The sequence below is a fragment of the Poecilia reticulata genome, chromosome 19 (genome assembly GCF_904066995.2).
Source record: "Poecilia reticulata chromosome 19, P_reticulata-male-v2, whole genome shotgun sequence".
In the NCBI taxonomy this organism is placed as follows: domain Eukaryota; kingdom Metazoa; phylum Chordata; class Actinopteri; order Cyprinodontiformes; family Poeciliidae; genus Poecilia; species Poecilia reticulata.
The window spans coordinates 19664668-19685292 of NC_088848.1; the positions used below are offsets into that span (position 1 = coordinate 19664668).

General features: G+C 38.7%; 1 protein-coding gene across 2 annotated transcripts; it reads right to left on the reverse strand.

Annotated features, from left to right (window-relative positions):
- Positions 1-7899: 7899 nt before the first annotated feature.
- Positions 7900-19305, reverse strand: narf (nuclear prelamin A recognition factor). Of its 2 annotated transcripts, none has more exons than XM_081600785.1 (12): positions 19011-19305; positions 18440-18521; positions 18293-18358; positions 17436-17564; positions 17218-17350; positions 16323-16457; positions 15319-15437; positions 12770-12899; positions 11354-11426; positions 11088-11225; positions 10420-10577; positions 7900-8863 (listed from the first exon to the last, which is right to left on the reverse strand). In XM_081600785.1, the coding sequence occupies exons 2-12, from the start codon at positions 18494-18496 to the stop codon at positions 8616-8618; spliced, it is 1386 nt and encodes a 461-aa protein (XP_081456911.1). In that variant the 5' UTR covers positions 18497-18521; positions 19011-19305; the 3' UTR covers positions 7900-8615. The 2 variants fall into 2 exon arrangements, with proteins under 2 accessions (XP_081456911.1, XP_081456910.1); XM_081600784.1 differs by having other exon boundaries at positions 18440-18541.
- Between the last annotated feature and the right edge of the window lie 1320 nt (positions 19306-20625).

Genomic DNA, 20625 nt, shown 5'->3' on the forward strand with positions numbered 1-20625 from the left:
GCCCCTTCAAAAAAAATAAAAAATAAATAAATATTTCTTGCCTAAAGCATATCTTGGAAAAAATGGTAATTTTAATTTTTTTATTTTTTTAAATTTTTTTGTTGCCAAAATCACTTTTAGAAGAAAACAATTTAGGTCACTTTTTTTTTTAAAGAACGTGACAATATCGATTGTCACGTTCTTAACACATATATTATAACGTGTTAATATATTTGTCATCAAATGGTACAATGACTGACAGATATTCCTTCATGGACTAGTGTATCTAATTAGCATCATACCTAAATTTACCCTTTACCCTGTTTGCAATATTAAAATTTGTCATTTTAAATTAGTCAATTAAAATTACCATCTGATTGGCAGCAATAACACAAGTATGATCGTTTTTTTATTGTACAGTTGGGGGGGATAAAAAGTTAAAAACAGATAATTTAGACTGTGTTGGAAAATAAAGTCACTTCTAACCCTCTTGTTAGTGTTGCACCACCACAGATGAGAATTGGCATGAGTTTTTATCGTATCACTGAAACGTTTGTGCTACAGTCCAAAACACACAATGATACTGAACACCTGGCAGACACTGAAAGATGAAGTTTAAAATGCCTGTTTTTTTTCCTTTTCTTTTTTCATATCGATACCTTCACACACACAAACAAAGAGACACACAGGAGCTAAACAAGCTAGCGTTGAGCGAAAATGTTTGACTCATTCCTTTATGAAATATCCGTTCCTGAAAAACGGTAACCCTCCCATTTACTCCCCATTTCATTTGGTCTGGATAACCTGAGAATGAACACATTCATGCACAGCGATGCTAATAAATCACCTTTAGGATGAATAAAGGAGGAAACTGGGAGTAGGATCACCTGGTCCTACAACAGTGTCTGACCTCAGAGACACACAAATGGAAGAATCAAAGTTGATTTGCACTTCCTGGTTGTACAGACCCATTCCATAAGTAGAATATTATTGAAAAGCCCAATTAATTCAGAAACTTTATCGCTGAGTGAAATACATTACATAGATAAATGATACACTAATAGATGTTTGGAAGCCTTTATTTCTGTTAATTAAGGTGAATTTCTGCTTACACTTCATGACATGACATTTAAAATTAACATATTACATCAGACCAATAAAAAACTCTATTTAAAAAACAGAAATTTTAAAGAAAAGCATTTTAATTCCTGCTTTAAGTTTATTTTCAAAAGGTACATATATTTCTAGGACGTATATTTTAATTTCTGAAATATAACTGTAACCCCAACCTGCATCAGCAGAAAATCATAACTACAGATGATTATTTAGAGTGTGTGATAGACAGACACCTTTTTAAAATTTATTTGGAAATACCGTATGAAGGAATTCAAACTGGCAAAAAAAAACAAAACAACATTCTTAATAATTTATCCTGACAGTGTCATACATCAGCACTCTTTCATGGGAAATTGCATCATCTGCAGTACAATTGAGCAATTTTCAGGTAGACCTGCATTTATCTGTTATAACTGCCACAAAGTGGAGTCAACAAGCAGGTATCATGTTCTGTAATTTAACGTTTCGTCTACGACTGCAACAGAAACCCCCGATGGAAAAGAAAATTGCCTTGTTTATTTACAGATGGTTCAAAATGATATGTGTCGATAGATAGATGTCTGTCTCGTAATCCCTCCTCCTGCCTTTGGAAAATGCAACGGTGAGGTGAGGTGAGGTGAGGTCGGGCGCAGCTTAAAGATTAAATGCTTTATCTTCTGTTTAATAGAAACCTAAGGCACAACCAAAGAAAACTGCCTCACGAGAAAACAGCTGCAGAGGAATTTCAAGAGATCGAACAATACAGACATCTTTGCCAAAAATTCCTGACTTGCACAATGTCAGCCGGTCTCACTGACTGATTCGCAGGAGCTTCTGACTTGGCACTTCAGAAGTGAAATCCAACTTTCTGTTGAGGCCTGAAGGCAAAGGCATAACTGAAAGTCTTCCTAGAACTCACCGACTCAGAGGAGCCTGATTTGGTGTGAATCAGGCTCCGGATCGAGATAAATGCAGAGATCTACGTGCGGTGCACAGAGGTGCGACGGCGGTGAGATGGGTGCTAACTTGGTGCAGCGGTTGAAGGCGACACATTGCACCGTGAACAGTTGCAAATGTACCAAAATCACTGCCTGACAAGATAATGAGTTCTCTAGAGATTGACAGGCTGAATATTTAGGTTTGGTCGCGATCCAACAAACAAGCAAACGTTGAGCAAAGCAGAGCGGAAAGCTTCTTGATTCTGTATCCAGAAATACGAGAACTGTTGGAAGATGAACTTTGACTTTATTCTTGTGAGATAGAAGTTCATGATCCTCTTTTTAATCCTCGACTTTTCCTCCTCTGTATTACATTTAACTCCATCCAACGTCCCATCAACACTGACTAATTTATTACATAACTCACCACCAGTACCGCTCATTTAAATACACCAGGAGCTTCACAAGCTTGGTCAAACACGTACAAAAATTTGATTTGTTCAGTTAGCACAAATAGAAGCAAAACAGCCAATGTAAAGTAAATGAATAAACTGAAACTGGCAGACAAACTGAAACAAACCTACTTTTAAGTGGTTCAGAAAGTGCCACTTGGAATTTTAAATACAATGTAAAATAAATAATAAAGAATGACTTTGCTCAGAGCACAAAGCGTAGAATTAGACTGAATAGATCTGCCCACATGGATCGGGAACATTGTCGCCGATATCAATCTATATATTTTTTTCGTCCGTATCAGGTGGCCGATACCAATTTTTATATCGGATCTGTGCATCTGTGGTTGGATGGGCACATGGAACAAAAATGGCAAAAAGCATCGATCCGATACCAATACTCACTTTAGTGTCGATAGTATCAATATTTAGATTGATACGCCCAAACCTAGAGTATAGAAAGCTTTACCCTCCTAAATTAGCATGTATTGTGAACAATGGGATCATTATTATCTACGTCGCATACGTTTCCACAGTAAGTCGGTTGCTTCAAATGTAATCAGCTGATTGCATAACGTAGAAAATGACAGAGAGAAAATAAAAACAGCCGTGGGCGATGTGTTCAGATAGCTTTCTGTCTTTTATCGCCACCCACACACAGCCTCAGGGCTTCTGTCTTTGGACAGAAAACACACACAGTAGGAACTGTCTTCTGCTTTTCCAGGTACTCGTTGGAAAGAATTTTCCGTGATTAACAGGTCAGGGCAAGCATAAACACTGGTTTAGATCGACACACATAACTCTGATGTCTGCTGCTTGCTCGCTTCACAAATCTTATCCAAGTTTATTTACAGCTTATTGAGACAGACTTTATCAAAAGCACGAATGACATCGTTGTAATTACTCCTAACGCTGCCTTAGCATCAACATTGATACATTTTATTCACACTTATTTGCAAGCTGTGTGTCATCATTAACGAGTTGCCAGCCTCGTATTTTCTTTGTCTCATTAAAAGTAATGTCAAATTAAAATTCTGCTGCTTCTTTAAAGGGTTATTAGAGGAGCCATGTTGTAATGACTTCCTGAAAGTGGAGCTTCAGAAACCCAGGAATCTTGGGCCCCCTGACAAAAAACTTGTTTGGGCGCCCCCACCCCGCGCATTTGCTGTTACAATTTTTTTGAGTCTATTTGACCCATAAAAAGCATCACTATTTTAAAGGCTTGCATCTGCCTTGCTTTCTTTGGTTTAATACTGATAATTAGCACAATATTTACTGCTCATGAATTTAACATCCAACAGTCCACATTCAGTATGCAAGTAGGTTGCTTAATTTTTTTCTATTAGATTACTGAAATGTCTCTCCCCATGAGCAACAGTCAAAAGCAACGTGCAAAATATACATGAAGCAATCCAGACTTCTCAAAAATTCTATGTAGTTGCATTTTATTCAAGCTGCAGTCTGTAACTTTAATAAAAAATATGTTTTCTCCGTATTTGTTAAAGCTGTCACCATGTCGTAGCAGTTTATGAGACAGATAATCTGTGGAAAATAATCAATCCCCTCCACCTCCTTCCTGAGTTACTATTACTGGAGTTCTGGAGTCCTGACCAAAACAACCAATCAGAACTAGTAGGAGGGTCTTAGTGCTGTCAATCAACTTCATTCACTCACTGCTAAATGTGCTAATGGTGGAGAAACAACTAATCATTACAAGAAACCGTTTATCTGCCATCATTGGTAGCTATGATAAGCAAACTAAGCATTCACAGCTCTGTGCTATGCTATCTGCAGCATGGCTGCAGATAGCATAGTGATAAAATGCTATCTAAGTGATAAAAGGTACAAGGGACAAGTTAAATATATGAATATGTGGGGTTTTTTTACCTTAATTCATCAAATGCTAGTGAAAATGTTTCTTTTTAGACAAGCCTGCTCTGCTTTTAAATTACTCTTTTGATTGTTTTTATATGCACTGTGTAGCACTTTGAGATTTTTGTTAATGAAAAGCGCGTTATAAGTTAAATTGATTATTATTAAAAGGAGGCAAACAGTAGTCTGTAGCTAAGCTAATTATGCTAATTGGTTGATAATCTCACACAGTCTACTCACCTTTCTTGGATAAAAACTGGGTTATAAATCAACACTCTTGCCTTTTTCTTTCTCTCCCTCTCTTCTTTTGAAAACCTGATTTTATAACTTTTCTTAACAGCATAGTAACTACCACTATCTTTGTGTCTTTCACTTTCTGCAGCTGAACAGCGTCACGGTGAAGCGCGCCAAGCAGGAACGAACCATTTCATGCAGATCCAAGGGGGTTCAGGGCAAATATGGATGTGTGTTTTTTGATCTGGGAGTGAGAACATTACATTTTTACTGCTAAAAACAATTTTTGAAAATACAATATGATTAATTTTGTAATTGATAGGGCCCCGATTTTTTATTTTATTTCTATGAACAAAAATAAATAATTAAATTGTGGAGGGCCCCCTGTTGGTCAGGGGCCCTAGAATTGTCATCACATTTCCCCCCTTTACCGCCCCTGTTCAGAAAGAGTAGCAGTGTTGTGATCCGTGTTTTTCTGTGTAGTTATTTTGAGATTTTCTGTGTTTTGTCCTGTTTCCCAGTGAGTCTCTGTCCCGTCTTCCCTGTTGATTGTTCCCATCTGTGTCTAGTTCCCTGATTACCCTCTGTGTATTTAAGCCCACCTGTTGTCGTTTGTCAGTAATGTTTCAGTAGTTTAGTTGTATTCAGAACGGCAAGTTGTGCAAAAGTATTGCTAATTTGTGAGTGCATTCAAAAAATAGGTCACATCAGGTTTACCTGTAAAGGAGGGGTGCCCAAAGTTTGTCCTCGAGGGCCGGCATCCTGCGTGTTTTAGTTCCCTCCCTGGTGGTAGAAACAACCTCCTCAGCATTTCAGTGCTCATCTTAGGCCTCTAATGAGCCATCACTGGATCCAGGTGAGTTAAACCAGGGAGAGAACATGCAGGATGCCGGCTGTCCAGGTCCGACTTTGGGCACCACTGCTGTAAAGTCTTCATCCTGAAATTTCGCCTGAAACCTGAATAACCCTCAACTTTTCCTGAGCACTGTATGAATACTCTCTACTGAAAAGTGTGTTATTTATGGAGCTGATGAATAGGAAGAAAGCAAATTCTTATTCTGTGTGGAACAAAAATGATACGGTTTCGATCTCTGATCTAGTTTTAATAGTCCACATTCCATTTGTTGCCCATTAACTTTAGTCATACGTTGTTTATAACAAATCTCTGAATACTCAGGTTTCCTCTGACCTCCCGTCTGCAAGCCCAAATGCTTTCCCCTTTAATATGTAAAGCAGTCTGCTTCATCATCACTCATCTCCAGGTCATCTCCCAGACAGTAATGCACCCAGTGTTTTTGTGGAGACACTTTTTGTTTTGTTTTCAGGCAAAAAGTACCCAAAAATTGGTAATAATTGCCTCACTTGCTGTTTAAAGTAGATGATGTTTATCTGTGAGTCATATACTTATTCCAGTTATAAAAGTACACCCAAGCTGACAAATTTCAACTTTCAAAAGCTGTTTTATCCCACATAAAGCACATATATCCAAAAGGTTGGGGGCATTTATCTGAAGGAAGAAATGAGAACTGTGGAGCCCGGTTATGCCCTTATTTATACAGCAATTTACTTAGAAGCCTGCCGTTTTGAACTTGCTGTACACTTTCATACCAGTAAAAAAACATTATCTACTGGAATGTATGGACTTTTGTCATCTTTATTATTGTTCTATCACAACTTTTCACAATGTTATTGCCATCTTGTCTTTTGTCAATTAATTATATGGAATATATATAAGTTAGAGATGTGTCGATCAGGTTTTTTCCTACCGAAACCGATCACCCATGAGGGCCGATCACCGATACCGATCATATAATTATTTTTTTTTATCATAAACACTACCGGTTACATTATGTGGAAAAAGGAACCATGAATTCACCTTAATTTAGACAAAAACTTGTTTTTAATAACTTTTTCCAAGAAGAAAACTAAACAAAACAGACATTGTGCAAATTGTACTGCTATCGGTAATACTATCTTTAACAGACTGATAACATATGAAGGCTCTGAAGAGGCTAAATAATGCAAAGAGCCAAAATAAAACCTCTCAACATTGCCAAAAAAATTAAAATATAAAACTTAACATTCAAAGGCAAATACAGGATCCATTACAATAAACAATCCTGAGTTACTGCATGAAAACTTCCTAATAGCATGGCGGCTAGCTGATTACTGCTAGTTCTGAGTGGCTGTTTCTGACTGAGCGGAGTAATTATGCAGATCATGTTAGTACAGCGAAAGTTTTAATACGCATGTAAAATTTATTTTTTTAGGTTAGATGCTGCAGCTTTAAACAGAGGTTCGGTGTGAGAGTCACTACCAGGTGGAGCAGAAGCGGCGCTCCGTCTGTGAAATATTACTACCTGTAGCGCATGACTTAAATCATTTTGCGGGTTATTTGTTTAGCTTTCTGGCCGTCATGCTAATCCGGGTGAGTCTTTTGTCAATTAATTGACAAAAGACTCGCTGCTTTACCTGCTATCTGATCCTCCATATGTCTTTTTTACTGCAGTGAGCCTTGATGTAGCCAAACTCCGTCAAGTATGCCATTGTTTTTATCTCGTATTAGCTTTGTTGTGTTGATGCATTTTGATGTGCTTTAATTTTCCGCCGCAACACGCAAACTTCCCCATTCACTCAGTGCGTTATAGTTCCACATCGCTCAGGATTTGTTGCTGCGAGTTTGCGCAGTGTGAAGGAAAGAGGAGACCAGCTGCACAGGCAGGCTGCGAAATGAGATGCAGGTGATCGGTATCGGCAACAAGAGCCAATGATCGCCGATCATGCACTTCACGAAAATCGGCCCGATTATGATCGGTGACCGGCACACCTCTAATACAAGTAGCTGTTAGAGACAGAAGAGTGAAAAAGTGTCACCATTTGTGACACTTTTTCAGGGTTGCAGGGTTCCACAAACTTTCAACACTTTTTAAAGACAATTGTGATTGAAATTTAGGACGTGCATCTTTACGCAAACGTACGAACGCCACTCAGCCAACTGGCAATAAATTTGTACTTCAGCTAATGACGCAACAAAAGCTAGCTAGCTAACAAGGATATGTTAGCAGCTAGTTAGCAGAAGCCTCAATCGTTGAGTTACAGAACACTAAGTGCGACTTATACGCTTGCCTGACAGAAAAGTCCAAAAAATATATAAAAAACAGGATATGAGATCAAATGGTGCTGTCAGTCAAATTTAAGACCTGTGATTAACATTTCAGGCAAACTTACTTCCAGAAAAAAAATTATTTAATGCCTTAATTTTAGATACATAATTTGACTTTTTACAGCTGTGTGGGCAACTTTTTAAAATAAAAAAACAAAAAAACCTATAATGTTTAAATGTTCTTTATAATCAGAACAGCAACAGAAATCACATTGGTTTGGAGAATATTTTAGTTCTTTACATGTCACAGGTATGTTTGGTCGCTTAATATGAACACAAATATATAACTTAATAAAAAAATGCGTATGGAATTGGAAGAAAACATATGAATAAAAACATGAGTACCACTTAAAATAACTACTTTTCATACCCTGACCCCCTCCTTCCTTCCTGTATGTAGAGATAAGATGCTGTTGCATAGTTAGCTTTATGTTGCACACATTTTGTTGTGTCGTGACAGCGACAAAGCAAACAGCTTTAAAACTAAATAAAAAAAACCCAGCAGCTTCCATACTGGAAAGACAGATCTGGAATATATTAAAACTCATAGCATTCCCATGGGTTTGCGAGTTCCACATGTGGCCTTATTGCTCTGCATGCTGATGAAACTCAACTTCTTTCAGCTGTTCCCGTTTTCCCAGAACAGCTGCAGCGCCACGGATTCCTCTGGTAGCTCTGATCCCGACGTGCTGACAGCGCCGCTGCAGTGAGCGGGAATGGAAAGCACGGGTTGTTGTGGACTGTTTCTGTTTATTAAAGCAGACAGCGCCTCCCTGTGGTTAAAAGAATGAATGACTTTTTTTCCCCCTTCTGCTGCATGGTTCACTTCCTGCTCTTTTTCATTGGTTCAGAATTGCAAAACGAATTTTTCTGTTATTTTTTTCACCACTCCATGTGTGGAGGCTGTGTGTTGCTCTGGCTTTGCCCTTTGAACTCTGTGTGTAGCAGCTTGCTGGCCTGATCCGAGTCGGGGCCGTGCAGCCAGTCTTGATACAGCTTGTTCAGGACGGGGTTGAGTTCTGGTAGGCGGACCGGCAGGCTAATGTAGACCTCCTCCATCTGCTGAACCAGGCCTTTATCGACCCGGCCGCCCGCCTCGCTCTCGGCCTGACCTCGGCCACTCAGGCACCCTGAAGCAGAGACAAGATGGGGGTTAAAAAACGTAACAAAACATTCTTTATTAATTTTTTTGTGTGGCCCTTCATCCACACAAAAACTCAGTTCAATATCAGGAAAAATGATTATTTAAACAAACTATAACGCACTGAGTGAATGGGAAAGTTTGCGTGTTGCGGCGGAAAATTGAAGCACGTCAAAATGCATCAACACGACAAATCTAATATGGCATAAAAACAATGCCATACTTGACGGAGTTTGGCTACATCGCGGCTCACTGCAGTAAAAAAGACATGGAGGATCAGACAGCAGGTAAAGCAGCGCACAGCTACAAACACTCACCTGGATTAGCATGACGGTCAGAAAGCTAAACAAATAACCCGCAAAATTATTTAAGTCTTCGAGCTGCGATGCAAGACGCTGGTTCTGATCTCGCTGTTGAACCGCTGCTACGCTACAGGTAGTAATATTTCACAGACGGAGCGCCGCTTCTGCTCCACCTGGTAGTGACTCTCACACTGAACCTCTGCTTAAAGCTGCAGCATCTAACCTAAAAAAATACATTTTACATACGTATTAAAACTTTCGCTGTCCTAACATGAGCCTTCAGATGTTTTCAGTCTGTTAAAGATAGTATTACCAATAGCAGTACAATTTGCCCAATGCCTGTTTTGTTTTTTTCTTGGAAAAAGTTATTAAAAACAAGTTTTTGTCTAAATTAAGGGGAATTTATGGTTCCTTTTTCCACATAATGTATCCGGTAGTGCTTATGATAAAAAAAATATTATGTGATTGGTATCGGTGATCGGCCCTCATGGGTGATCGGAATCAGAATCGGCAGGAAAAAACCTGATCGGCACATGTCTAGTTATTAATGGTTTGTTCAACCTAGATATCTGATTGCACAAATGTACAAAAGCGTATTACGGTGATTGTAAGCAAAATAATCATACAGTTCTGAAAAATAAAAATAAATTGTGATTTTGAGATATCAGAAATGTTCTAGAAGACAACAAAATGTCTAATCCTGAAAAGTCAAAGATTTAGTACAAAAAAACTAACATTTTCTAGAAAAAGAAATGTGGAAATTTATGGGTTTCAAAGGTGGAACATTTTTAATTTTTAGAACTTTTCAGTTTCAAACGTGGAACATTGTTAACTTTTGAAACCTAGAAGTTTAAATGATTTTTCTAGAAAACTTCTGAACTTCATTTCAAAACTTCTGAGTTTTCTGGTGGAAATGTATTTTTTTTCTCTCTCCATATACAAAATGACCTCAACACGCCAATTTACAAATGAATCTGCTGGTGCCATGTCTTAATTCCCAACAGGAAGTCGTGGTTGTTTTGAAGCAATCTGATTGGCTGACATAGGTTTTAACTTTGCGCTACACTGCAGTTTTCACCCAAACTCCCTTTGGGTTTGGCATGTTTAAAACAATACTCAGGTGGATTTATTTGGATAAAAACTTTTCTGAAACTGATCCTGTGTGTACAATATATTTTACGACGTATTTATTAAGATCCAGCTGCGTGCGGACAAGGTCCAGAGCGGCAGCTCTGAGGTTTACCTCCAGGGCAGGACAGCACCTCCACCAGCTGGTACGGCAGGCGGCCCTTCTTCATCCGGTGCACCAACGTCTGGATGTTTCTGAAACCGTAGATGGCAGCAAACTGCAGCAGCGTTTCCCCGTCTTTCTCCAGCGTCACTTCCTGGAAGTCACGATTCCTGTAAACATGATACAACAAGTAGAATAATAACTTAAAGGCAATGAAATTAACTGGGCTATTTTACAAAGGCTGGGTAGAAATTGTAGTCTCCAAGTGTGGGAAGAAAAAAAAAATTCCAAAGGAATGCAATATATTTTGTTTGTATTGTGGAGTAGTTTAATGAAATAAGCAATTAATCAATTAATTGCATAATAAATTAACATTAATTGATCATTTCCATGCAGATAAGTTTTTTTTACAAAGTTTACAGACACTTCATAATTCATTTTATTTATGGGTTCAGATTTGCATGCTTTTCATTTGTTTATTTTATTGTTTTTGGTTGTGTTTTTATTTTCAGCATTTAAAATGTCTTCCTATTCCTTTGTTTTTTTTAAAACAAAATTAAAGCTCATTAGTCTTTGATAGGGGGCAAATTGGCATCGTCTAGGACAATTTATCATCAAGTAAAATTTGTTTTTGTGACAGGCCGAGTTGTAAAGTACTGCGAAACTGTCATTACTCTGACCTGAGGGTTTTGTATGTGATTTCCTGCACGTCGATGGCGAACACCTCCTTCGCCGTGTGTTTGAACACGTGCTCCAGGAATCCTTCGGAGCCTCTACCGTCATGCCTCATCAGCGCCACGTCCCCACCTTCACCCAGCCTGCAAAACACACAAAACAGTTATAGACAAACTCATTTTAAGCCTTTTTTAGCTGTTCATTTAGTCTACTTAATTTTAAAAACCTGATTGGTCAAACTGCATGATCTTTTGTCTGTTTATGAACTCACAGATGGTCCAGTGGGACTGAGCCCAGTTCCTCCACAGATATTTTCCTCTTCTGCATCAGGCGGTAGATCTCCTCTGAAAGATAAATCTTAGGTCATTCTTTAAAATATATATATATATATTTCTATAAAATAAAACAAAAAACCACGCACACACACACACACACACACAATTCCTGTTACGTGCTCGGGATTTACGAGCCAGGCATTTCTTCAGGAGTCCCTGACTCACCTCAATGCACAAAAAGGTGCTATTTTTGGTTTAAACAGTAGACGTGTTTTCAATGATGTCACCAATGGTCATGTGACCAGCTTTCAGTATAGTTGGTGAAGCAGAAGTCGTGGTCACATTTATGTATAAAGTATAAAGCAAAACTCTTACGTTAATGTGGCCAAAAAATAACTTCTGTTAGTTCAGCCTCCACATGATAAACTGAAACGCCATTGAATTAAGTTACGGGAGGAATTATCAACAAGTCATATCAAAACAGAGAGGAAGTATGCTAACGTTAGCCTAGCGCTGACATCATTTCTAGCAGTAGTAAAGAGTTTATTGAAGAGTCCAGTCGAAAATTTCAATTAGAACTGCTTCGGATTAGGACAAAAATTGTAACAATAATGCTGAATGCAATGTTGCGATAACGTTACGACTTGCAATATTTGAACCATAATTGTTCAAGTTTTAGCATCTTTCTGCTTTGGGTTTCCAGCAAACAGAGATTCTAGATGGTAAGTTTTCCATCCAGTGTTTAGAAAAAAAATAACATTTATTATTTCCATCTGAATAACAAAGTTTTATCTGAATCAAGTTTTGGAAACTGCTGTAGCTTGTGTGACTGTAAAAGGCTGTTTTCTTCCAGCCTTTTATATTGTCTTTATACTAATAATGCAAACTGTGTTCCATTTGTATCTTACATGGCATTGACACCCCATCATATCACCAGCTTGACTCGGCCCTGTGGGTTTTTGTACTAGTGACGGTTACATGATACTAGCCAATGGCTTGCATTGCTCAGATGTTTTCTAGAGTGGATGAATGTGTTGGCAGATTTGTTCAGCTGCACCTGGAACAGCTCCAACAATCAAAATCAATCGACTGTGATGTCAGAAGGGCGCTTTTAGTGCAAACAGATGGAGAAGCAGCAGGTCAAAAACAGAGATACATGCGTCTTGTGACCATAGGGTCTGTGGACATTTGTACTCAGCTATCTGAGTCTGTGTAAAGTTTATGTTTCCGACATGGCTTTGAAAGCGAAAGACAGATTTTAGTAGAAAAGAACTGAAACAAGTTCTAAGAGGAAGTGGTTTGATTAAATTATAATCTACCCAGAATGAAGGCTTTCCTTTTTCAGAGTAAAAGTTTCAGCATGCAACAACCAGTCATAAACATCATCCAGAAGACATTTTAAAGACTCTTACTGGAGGTGAGGACACAGTCAACATCTCTGGTCTCCAGTAGACTGTTGTAAAACTCCTCTCTGACAGCCTCCAGCTTCTTATCAAAGCAGGGAGCCACCACGACGTGATAAATCCTCTCTGGACTCAGCTTCTATGGGAGAAAGAAAAAAAACATCAATGAGGAAAAAATTTAAGAAGAGAACTGGAAGATATTTGCCCCAAACAGATGTCTGGACAGTACACACAGTTATTGCTTAGTACGAATGATGATGCTGTCAAAACTGCTTTATTGCTTTATAACAGATTCTTGCGTCTTCATCAGACCTCTGTAGACTTTAAAACCCAATTACTGTATTGTTTAGTCAGAGTGTAGCCACATCTGACATTTGGTCCACCTTAACTCTGACCGGTCTTAGCGCGACGCTCAGGAAGAGCGAGATCGATGTCCGACCTGGACATCGAGGAAGTGAGGGCTTGTTCCGTCAGGCCATCAGTACCCGAAACCACACACACAAAAAACTTGTAAAAGCGCAGGGTCACTGTGACCACATTGGACCTTGAACAGGGTAAAAAAAAACAAAAAACTTGTGGGGTCCAAATAATCCCATCTCTTAAGACTGCAGGACAACAACCAAACCAAACCAAAGTTCCTCCGTTGGTCTGGACATTTAGTGTGAATAAGGTGCAAATTTTGAATATTCTGCAAGACATATTTTCTATTGCCATTGATCATAATATATATTGTTATTGATTTATTGTACAGCCCTAATGGAAATACAAATATACTGCTCAAAAAAATAAAGGGAACACTTAAACAACACAATATAACTAAGTAAATCAAACTTCTGTGAAATCAAACTGTCCACTTAGGAAGCAACACTGATTGACAATCAATTTCACCTGCTGTTGTGCAAATGGAATAGACAACAGATGGAAATTATATTTTATTCATTCAGATCTAGGATGTGTTATTTGAGTGTTCCCTTTATTTTTTTGAGCAGTGTATATTGTTATTGATTTATTGTACAGCCCTAATGGAAATACAAATATTTCTCCCCCATAGCTTTTTAGTTACTGTAGAAACAGCTGAAAAAATCTAGCTAATTTGCAGCCAGATTCAGCACAACATAGATGTATCCTCCATAGATATACCCAGCCTGGTCTCCATCACTGACTAAATCTGAAGTCTTAAAATTCTCTCACCTGTCTTGGTATTTTTAACATTTGGGTCATTTTTGCTGCATCTTTTTCCCGTTCTGTCAGACTTACAGGACACCTTTCAGGGCTTGGTGAACATTCCCAACACTTGATGCAGCTCGTGGGTCAACACAAGGCCAGGAGGTCGTATCGTGTAACCAGATTACGTGGCAATAATTTGAACCCAGTGACATCAACTGGATTGTTTACAACAACACAGCGTATCGCTGTACACCACGTCTCACAGATCCCACGCTATCCGGATTTTACCAACCGATTTGTATCTCAGGTGTCCGTTGCCACAGGTGACGGCTGTGGGTGTGAATGTGTGGCGCTGCATAGAGAGAAACACAGCAGTGCTGAACATGACATCACAGCGCAGGGAGAAGCATCAATATTTGTCCAAGCGCTGCTTGTGTCACTTTGAGGTTCCGCTGCGGCCAACAGGCCTCCACTCAAACATGACCTCCGGGTTAGCGTCGGGCTAACAGGGCAAATTCCAGCAGCTTGGAACAGACTGACAGCAGGAGGAGGAAGAAAAGCTGCAGGACCGTTCTGCACCATGACTGATGTGAGGCGGTTCCACGCCCTGCAGACATCTGACCGTCAGAGTCCCTGCTCTGGTGACTGATCTGCTGCTGTAATCGTTACAACACGGTCACATGTCCTCTCCACAATTTTCTTCACTCTGCCTCGGTCCTTAGCTTTCCAGAGTGTCTGGGCATGTTTGTTTTCTTCCAGCTTTTTACATTTGTGTCAATTCAAACACAAAATTGGTCTTACAAGTCATAACTGGTGGGAGTAAAAGTCTGCGTTTCCCTTCTTCAGCTAAAATCACAACTCCATCGACTTGTACGTGGTTTAAAAGCAACATTTTGACATGATTTAGTAAAACGCAAAATAAAAACAAAAGCCGTTTCCCTGACGTTCTATGAAACATGCATCCCATTTATAATGATCCTAAAGGGACAATCGTTGGTGGTTGGATGTGTTGTATGGAAGTTTTTATTGTTTTTGTTAAGCTGAAACAAAGAAGGTGACTCATCAGCAGCAGCTTTGCTCAGTCACGTTGGCTTACACCTCCGACCAGCTGGAAATAGTGCTCCAGTGTTGTTGTGGTTTATAACGCTGAAATCGAGAGTGAGCATGTGGAAGTGAAGATCTACGCTGTTATTTCTAAAGGTTTAGTTTGTGAAAATATCAGACTTCCTCATCAAAAACTCAGACAGTTGTACCGTTCATTTGATTTGTTAAATGGCACAGGAGGCGGAATTTGAAAACTTAAACCACAGACAATGATTTTCTTTTTTAGTCTAAGGATGACATGATTAAAAGCACCATATTTGACAGGAACAGGTGATCTGCACTCTCACCTGTTGCTCAGAGAAGTAATCTTTCACCAGGCAGCCCATGATCTGCTGGGGTGACCGGGCTGTGCACAGGTGAGGGGTGACCACGCTGCCCAGAACCCGTTCTGCATAGCGGATCCAACCTGCACACACAAAAAAATGACTAAATACAAACAGTAGAAACAAAACAAGAAAACGCAAAACAATAGCAACATTTCTCAGCTCCAAAAACGTGTTTCTTTAAATCCCAGCCTCAACTGGAATTCGCCAGCAGCTTTTAAGGAAGCAAAACAGTCCCAACAGTGTCATCGCTACAGATAAATGTGAGTTTGTTAAAAAGTGGGGTTCTTCTGAGACAAATTTAATTCCATAAAGCTCCTTGGTGTTATCTCTGAGGGGAGTGGTGAGGGAAACACTGCCTATCTTGCTCCACCAGCACTTATCCAGATAAGTTCAATATTTTAAGCGTGAAACCACTAAGAAAAAAATAATAATCTTGAAATAAAACTTCATTTGTCAAAAACTCAAGCGAAGCTGAAAGTCTGCTGTTTCTTATAGCTTTTATTGCAGGAAATTACATATTTTATTTTTGATTTTAGGATAACTGCAGTTTATTTAAAAAGGTTTTATATTTACAGAAGGTTTGGGTCCATTTTCCTCAAGTTTTAGAGCCGATTTAAAGCCAATAAAGAAAAAAAATATTTATCAACTTTTAACTGAAAGTAAAACAAGGTTTAGAAAATTTTACATTGTTGAGTTTTACTTTCTGTCCGAAGCAGCAACACTGACGCAGGCAGTATCTGTAGAAGAAGCGAGACTGTCTGAGTCAGCATCTGTAATTTATATTCTACGCAACAAACAGGAGAGATTCAAGGCTCCAGGGAGTAAAAGCTCACAGAAGCATAAAAACCCCATTAACGTCGTAGTTAAAAATAAACCAAAAAAAAAAAAAAGATGACAAGGCCAATTTAGTTTGTGTTATGAAAAGAAATGCAGAGGAGAATCAACAGGTCAGGCAGACAGCTCACCCGGGCAGGAGGAGGTGAACATGGGTAAGGCCTGAGAGTCATGGTGCCTCCTGCGGTAGCGCTGAATAAACTCTTTCTGGGTCTCCAAGATGCTGAACCCGGCTGCTACAGTGGTGTCAAACACAAACGTTACCCCTACAGAAAAAAAAACAATGTGAAAAGTTGTTATGAGGAAATCAATCATGTGATCAAATTTCTACTAAATTGATTTTAAACTTTATTTCCTGGTATTTTTAGGTGCATTTTAGAAAAAAAAAAAAACATGAATGTTTTTGCTGAATAAACAGGGTTTGTACACTTTGTGCCACAGTAAAATTCAAGCACTTTCAAGGTTAGTTTTCAAACTTATCCAGCAGCAGGCGTCAGTGAGAAAAGCTATCCAGCTTCAATTCACTACAGAGAATCATTCATTACTGTTAATAATGCATTGTGACAGCAGGAACAATATATGACAATTTAAAATTTTGAAAAGCTGTTCAATAATTTAACTCAAAATACCCCAATTTCAAAAATGAATAACATATAAAATAGAAGCCAACCTTTATTTCAAATACACAGATCAATGAGTCATTGAGTCATTAGGAATAATAAACATTCTTTACAAGCTGCTAGCATTTAGCACATAAAAACCATTTTGGAAATTCTAATTGACCCAAAACAGGAAACGTATAGTTGGATTTATCTTCAGACAGAGACAAGAAAACGTCTCATTAGGTGTGTGAAAATAACTAGTTCCAACTGTAAATAACATTTTCCAAACGTAGGCTTTTAATCAAACATTAGCTTGCACTGCATAACAAAACTGTAGTTTGAATATCAAAGAAATCAAGCACTTAAAAAAAATAAATAAATAAATCAAGAAGAAAACCCCACAGGACGTCTCAGATCAGCTCACCGATACTCTTGAGGAAACTGCAGAGCTTGTGGGCTGCTTCGTTAATGTCCAAGCCAAACTGGACGGCAAAGAAAGGCAGCGACTGCGGACACACCGACGCCGCCACCACCTTGTGCTTCGATGAGTCACATTTCTGTCAAAAACACAACATGAAACCCAGTTGTCTCGGCTTTCTCGTTCCAGCTTTTGTGCGGCGCGCGCCTGTGTGTGAGACGCACCTTGTTGAGGGCCAGGACTCGCTCCACCTCCTCCAGATTCTGCTGGGAAATCTTCAGGGTCTCTTCGTCGGACAGGCAGCCGTCACAGGAGAGACAGGTGCTCAGCAGCAACCGGGGGCCTTCGATCAACTAGAGGGACGGAAACGGCTCAAATTCATTTACTTCATTTCACATCTAAAGCTCCTGCGGTAAAAATGCTCCCACCCCATGAACTTACTTGTCAAAACAACAAATATCAACATAGTTAAATAATTTATACAATAGAACCACTCAAAGTTAGGCATAATCCTAAGGTTGTGTGGTTTTTTAAAATCTTTCACAAATGAAATTTTTTAAAATGTGTCGACGAACTAAAACTCCCCATCACTCTGAACCAGTACGACTGTGACGATGACAAATTCTGCTGGACGCCAAATTATCCCAGAAGTTATCGCGATAAACGATAATACTGTCACTTTGACACAATTTTAAACCGATATACTGATAATGGCGTAATAATGTAAGTACGCGCTTTCAAAGGCTAATAGACTTTAATTTTGCACAGAACACTTCACACTGGAACTGGAAGACATTTTACATGTCCAAAATAAAACAACCAAAAACGTTACATAAAAAGAAACCACACACACACAACTGAAACCATAAGTAAAATGGATTATTAAAATTGCCCTTCAAAAAAAATATCAATCACCACAATGGAAACTATCAAGCTCATTTTGATTCATCATGCAATTAACTGGTTTTGACAGGCTGACACACCATTCACACAATTTCCTTCCACTTCACTGTATAAAACTGAATAAGTATTTTACTGAAAACTTGAGGAACCAATGAGGAGTTAAATAAGCGGTCACTACCTGTCCATTGACTTCCTCGCTCTCTGGGCCAGAGTTGGCCCCGTCTTCACCTTGTTTCTTGTTGCACTGCAATTGCAAACAAAATAAAAATAAAAACGACTTCCAAACCAATTACATGAAATAACTTCATTGTAGCCACAATCCTACCTGTTTGGTGCAGTTTTCACACTTCTCCTTGCGCTGCGCTATCTTGACTCCTGACATTTTCCCCTCGTCATTTATCTCTGAGCTGGGAAAGACCGACCAGACCTGGAAGCAGAAGCATTAGCTCATTTCCTCGCGGGGTGCTGAGTGTTTTCTGTTGGGAGCCCCACCCTGCCGTCAGCGGTCCCCTGCTGTCCTATCACCGACAGCCAGCTTATCAGAACCAGAACAGCCCCTCCAACGCTGGGAAAACTCACAATGAGCATTAATCATCATCACGTTTAAATGGCTCGAGGTAATTGTATACACAACCACAACAGAGGTGTTACGTGACAGCGTTAAGTGAGATAAGCCTCCTGTGTGACCTAAAACAGCAGTACCTTTACTTTAGCTCAAGTAATGACGCTCTAAAGTAGCTTTAACAACAATAATGCGTCACGTTTATTGACTAAACGTCGTTTCTTGTGGGCTGGAGGGGTTTAAAACGATTTAGGCCGCACAGAAAAAGCCTTAAAGTGTTGAAATGTTTCTTAGTAATAACGCCGTAAGGCTGAATGTTCAAGTAACAACTCACCGGACGGTTCTGCTTCTTTGCGCTTCAGCACAAAGACGTGGAAACCCGCAGAGGACAAGCAGGGGGAGAGAAGAAGAAGGACTGCAGCACCGAAACTGTTTAGTTGTTAAACTCTGCCGGAACTCAGCTCTCTGTCTCCAAAACCCCCGTGTTGGGACGGTGTCACCGCCAATGCTAACCCGCACCTTCGTAGTTCTTATATATCATATTTACCCCGCCGTTCGTGCTTATGTACATCCACCTCCATTGTGCACCCGGACCTTCCTTGGAGCATGCGCGCGTCAACAGGCGTCACGCGCCGGAAGCTGTGACATGAGGATTTCAAAATAGTCGGTGGTTTCGCAAAGCAGAAAATTCAAAAATATATTGAGACTATTAAAAGAGAATTAGCAGTCGAATGTTATCTTAGTTTGTTGCTCAAAAACGTAATGGTAGATGAGAAACACGAAGACAAATCTACCAACCCAATTTCTTTATTTTTAAACACGTTAATAAAAAAAACTTGAAAAATATTTAATTAACAAATATAAAAACGTGATTAAAGTTACATAAAAAGCCAAAACCATTTATTGATCAGTTCTGCTTAGCAGTAGTATTATTAATATTACAGTGATTCTTGAGAAGAGGGACAATACATGTCTGCTGGATAAAGCACAGAGTTTGAATAAAATATTCACAATATATATATATATATATATATATATATATATATATATATATATATATATATATATATATATATATATATATATATATATTATTTTTTTTTTTTTTTCAAATAACTGACACAACTAGCCTCAGAAATTATTTTTGTGTTGACAAAATTCTGGGTCAGGTCCTTTAAAAATGTAATTTAAAAGAATGTTGCAACTGGCAGTGTGCATCCTTACATTTCCAAAACATTATTTGTCATATTTGAATGCATAAGCTTGAGGAATAATTACATACATTTTTGAGAAAATTTGAACCCGTTTTGTCCCTTATCTCAAGAATCACTGATTTCATGTAGATTTTGTGGTTTGAAGCATTGTCTAAACTTAAAGCGCAGAATAAGACATTGAAAAATAATCTAAAAGTACTCTTCTAAATCTGATTCTAAAAATACATAATCTGATTTGCCTTATTTGGTTGTATGTAAAACAAGCTAGTTTAATAATATTTATCTATCAAAAAACATAAAACTAAATTAGAAATCCACTGAAAACCTCATATATGTATCGTTTGTTGTGATTTTTGAGTCAATGTTTGTGTAAAATGAAGAGTTTTTGTAGGCCCCAGAGGGCCTATTCATATAGACAAGTGTCAGTGTATCTGACATTGTTTTAGAACATTGCAATGTTACATGTTCTGTCATTGTCTTTACTTGGCAGAATATAGATTTTATTGCGGACCAGTGTGTATGTGTGCACATTTTTAAAAAATAAAAGATAGTGACAAAACAGCACACAATGTGTACTGTACTCCAGTTACACCACTGCTTTTCATGTTGTCAGTTCCCCCCCACCCCCAAAGCAAGTCTCAGACTGACGTGGAACTCTTATTAACAGCCAACATATAAAAATATTACTGAAAAGCAGTCCGTCCAATCTGTTTATAGAGTCCAAATTCCCAAATG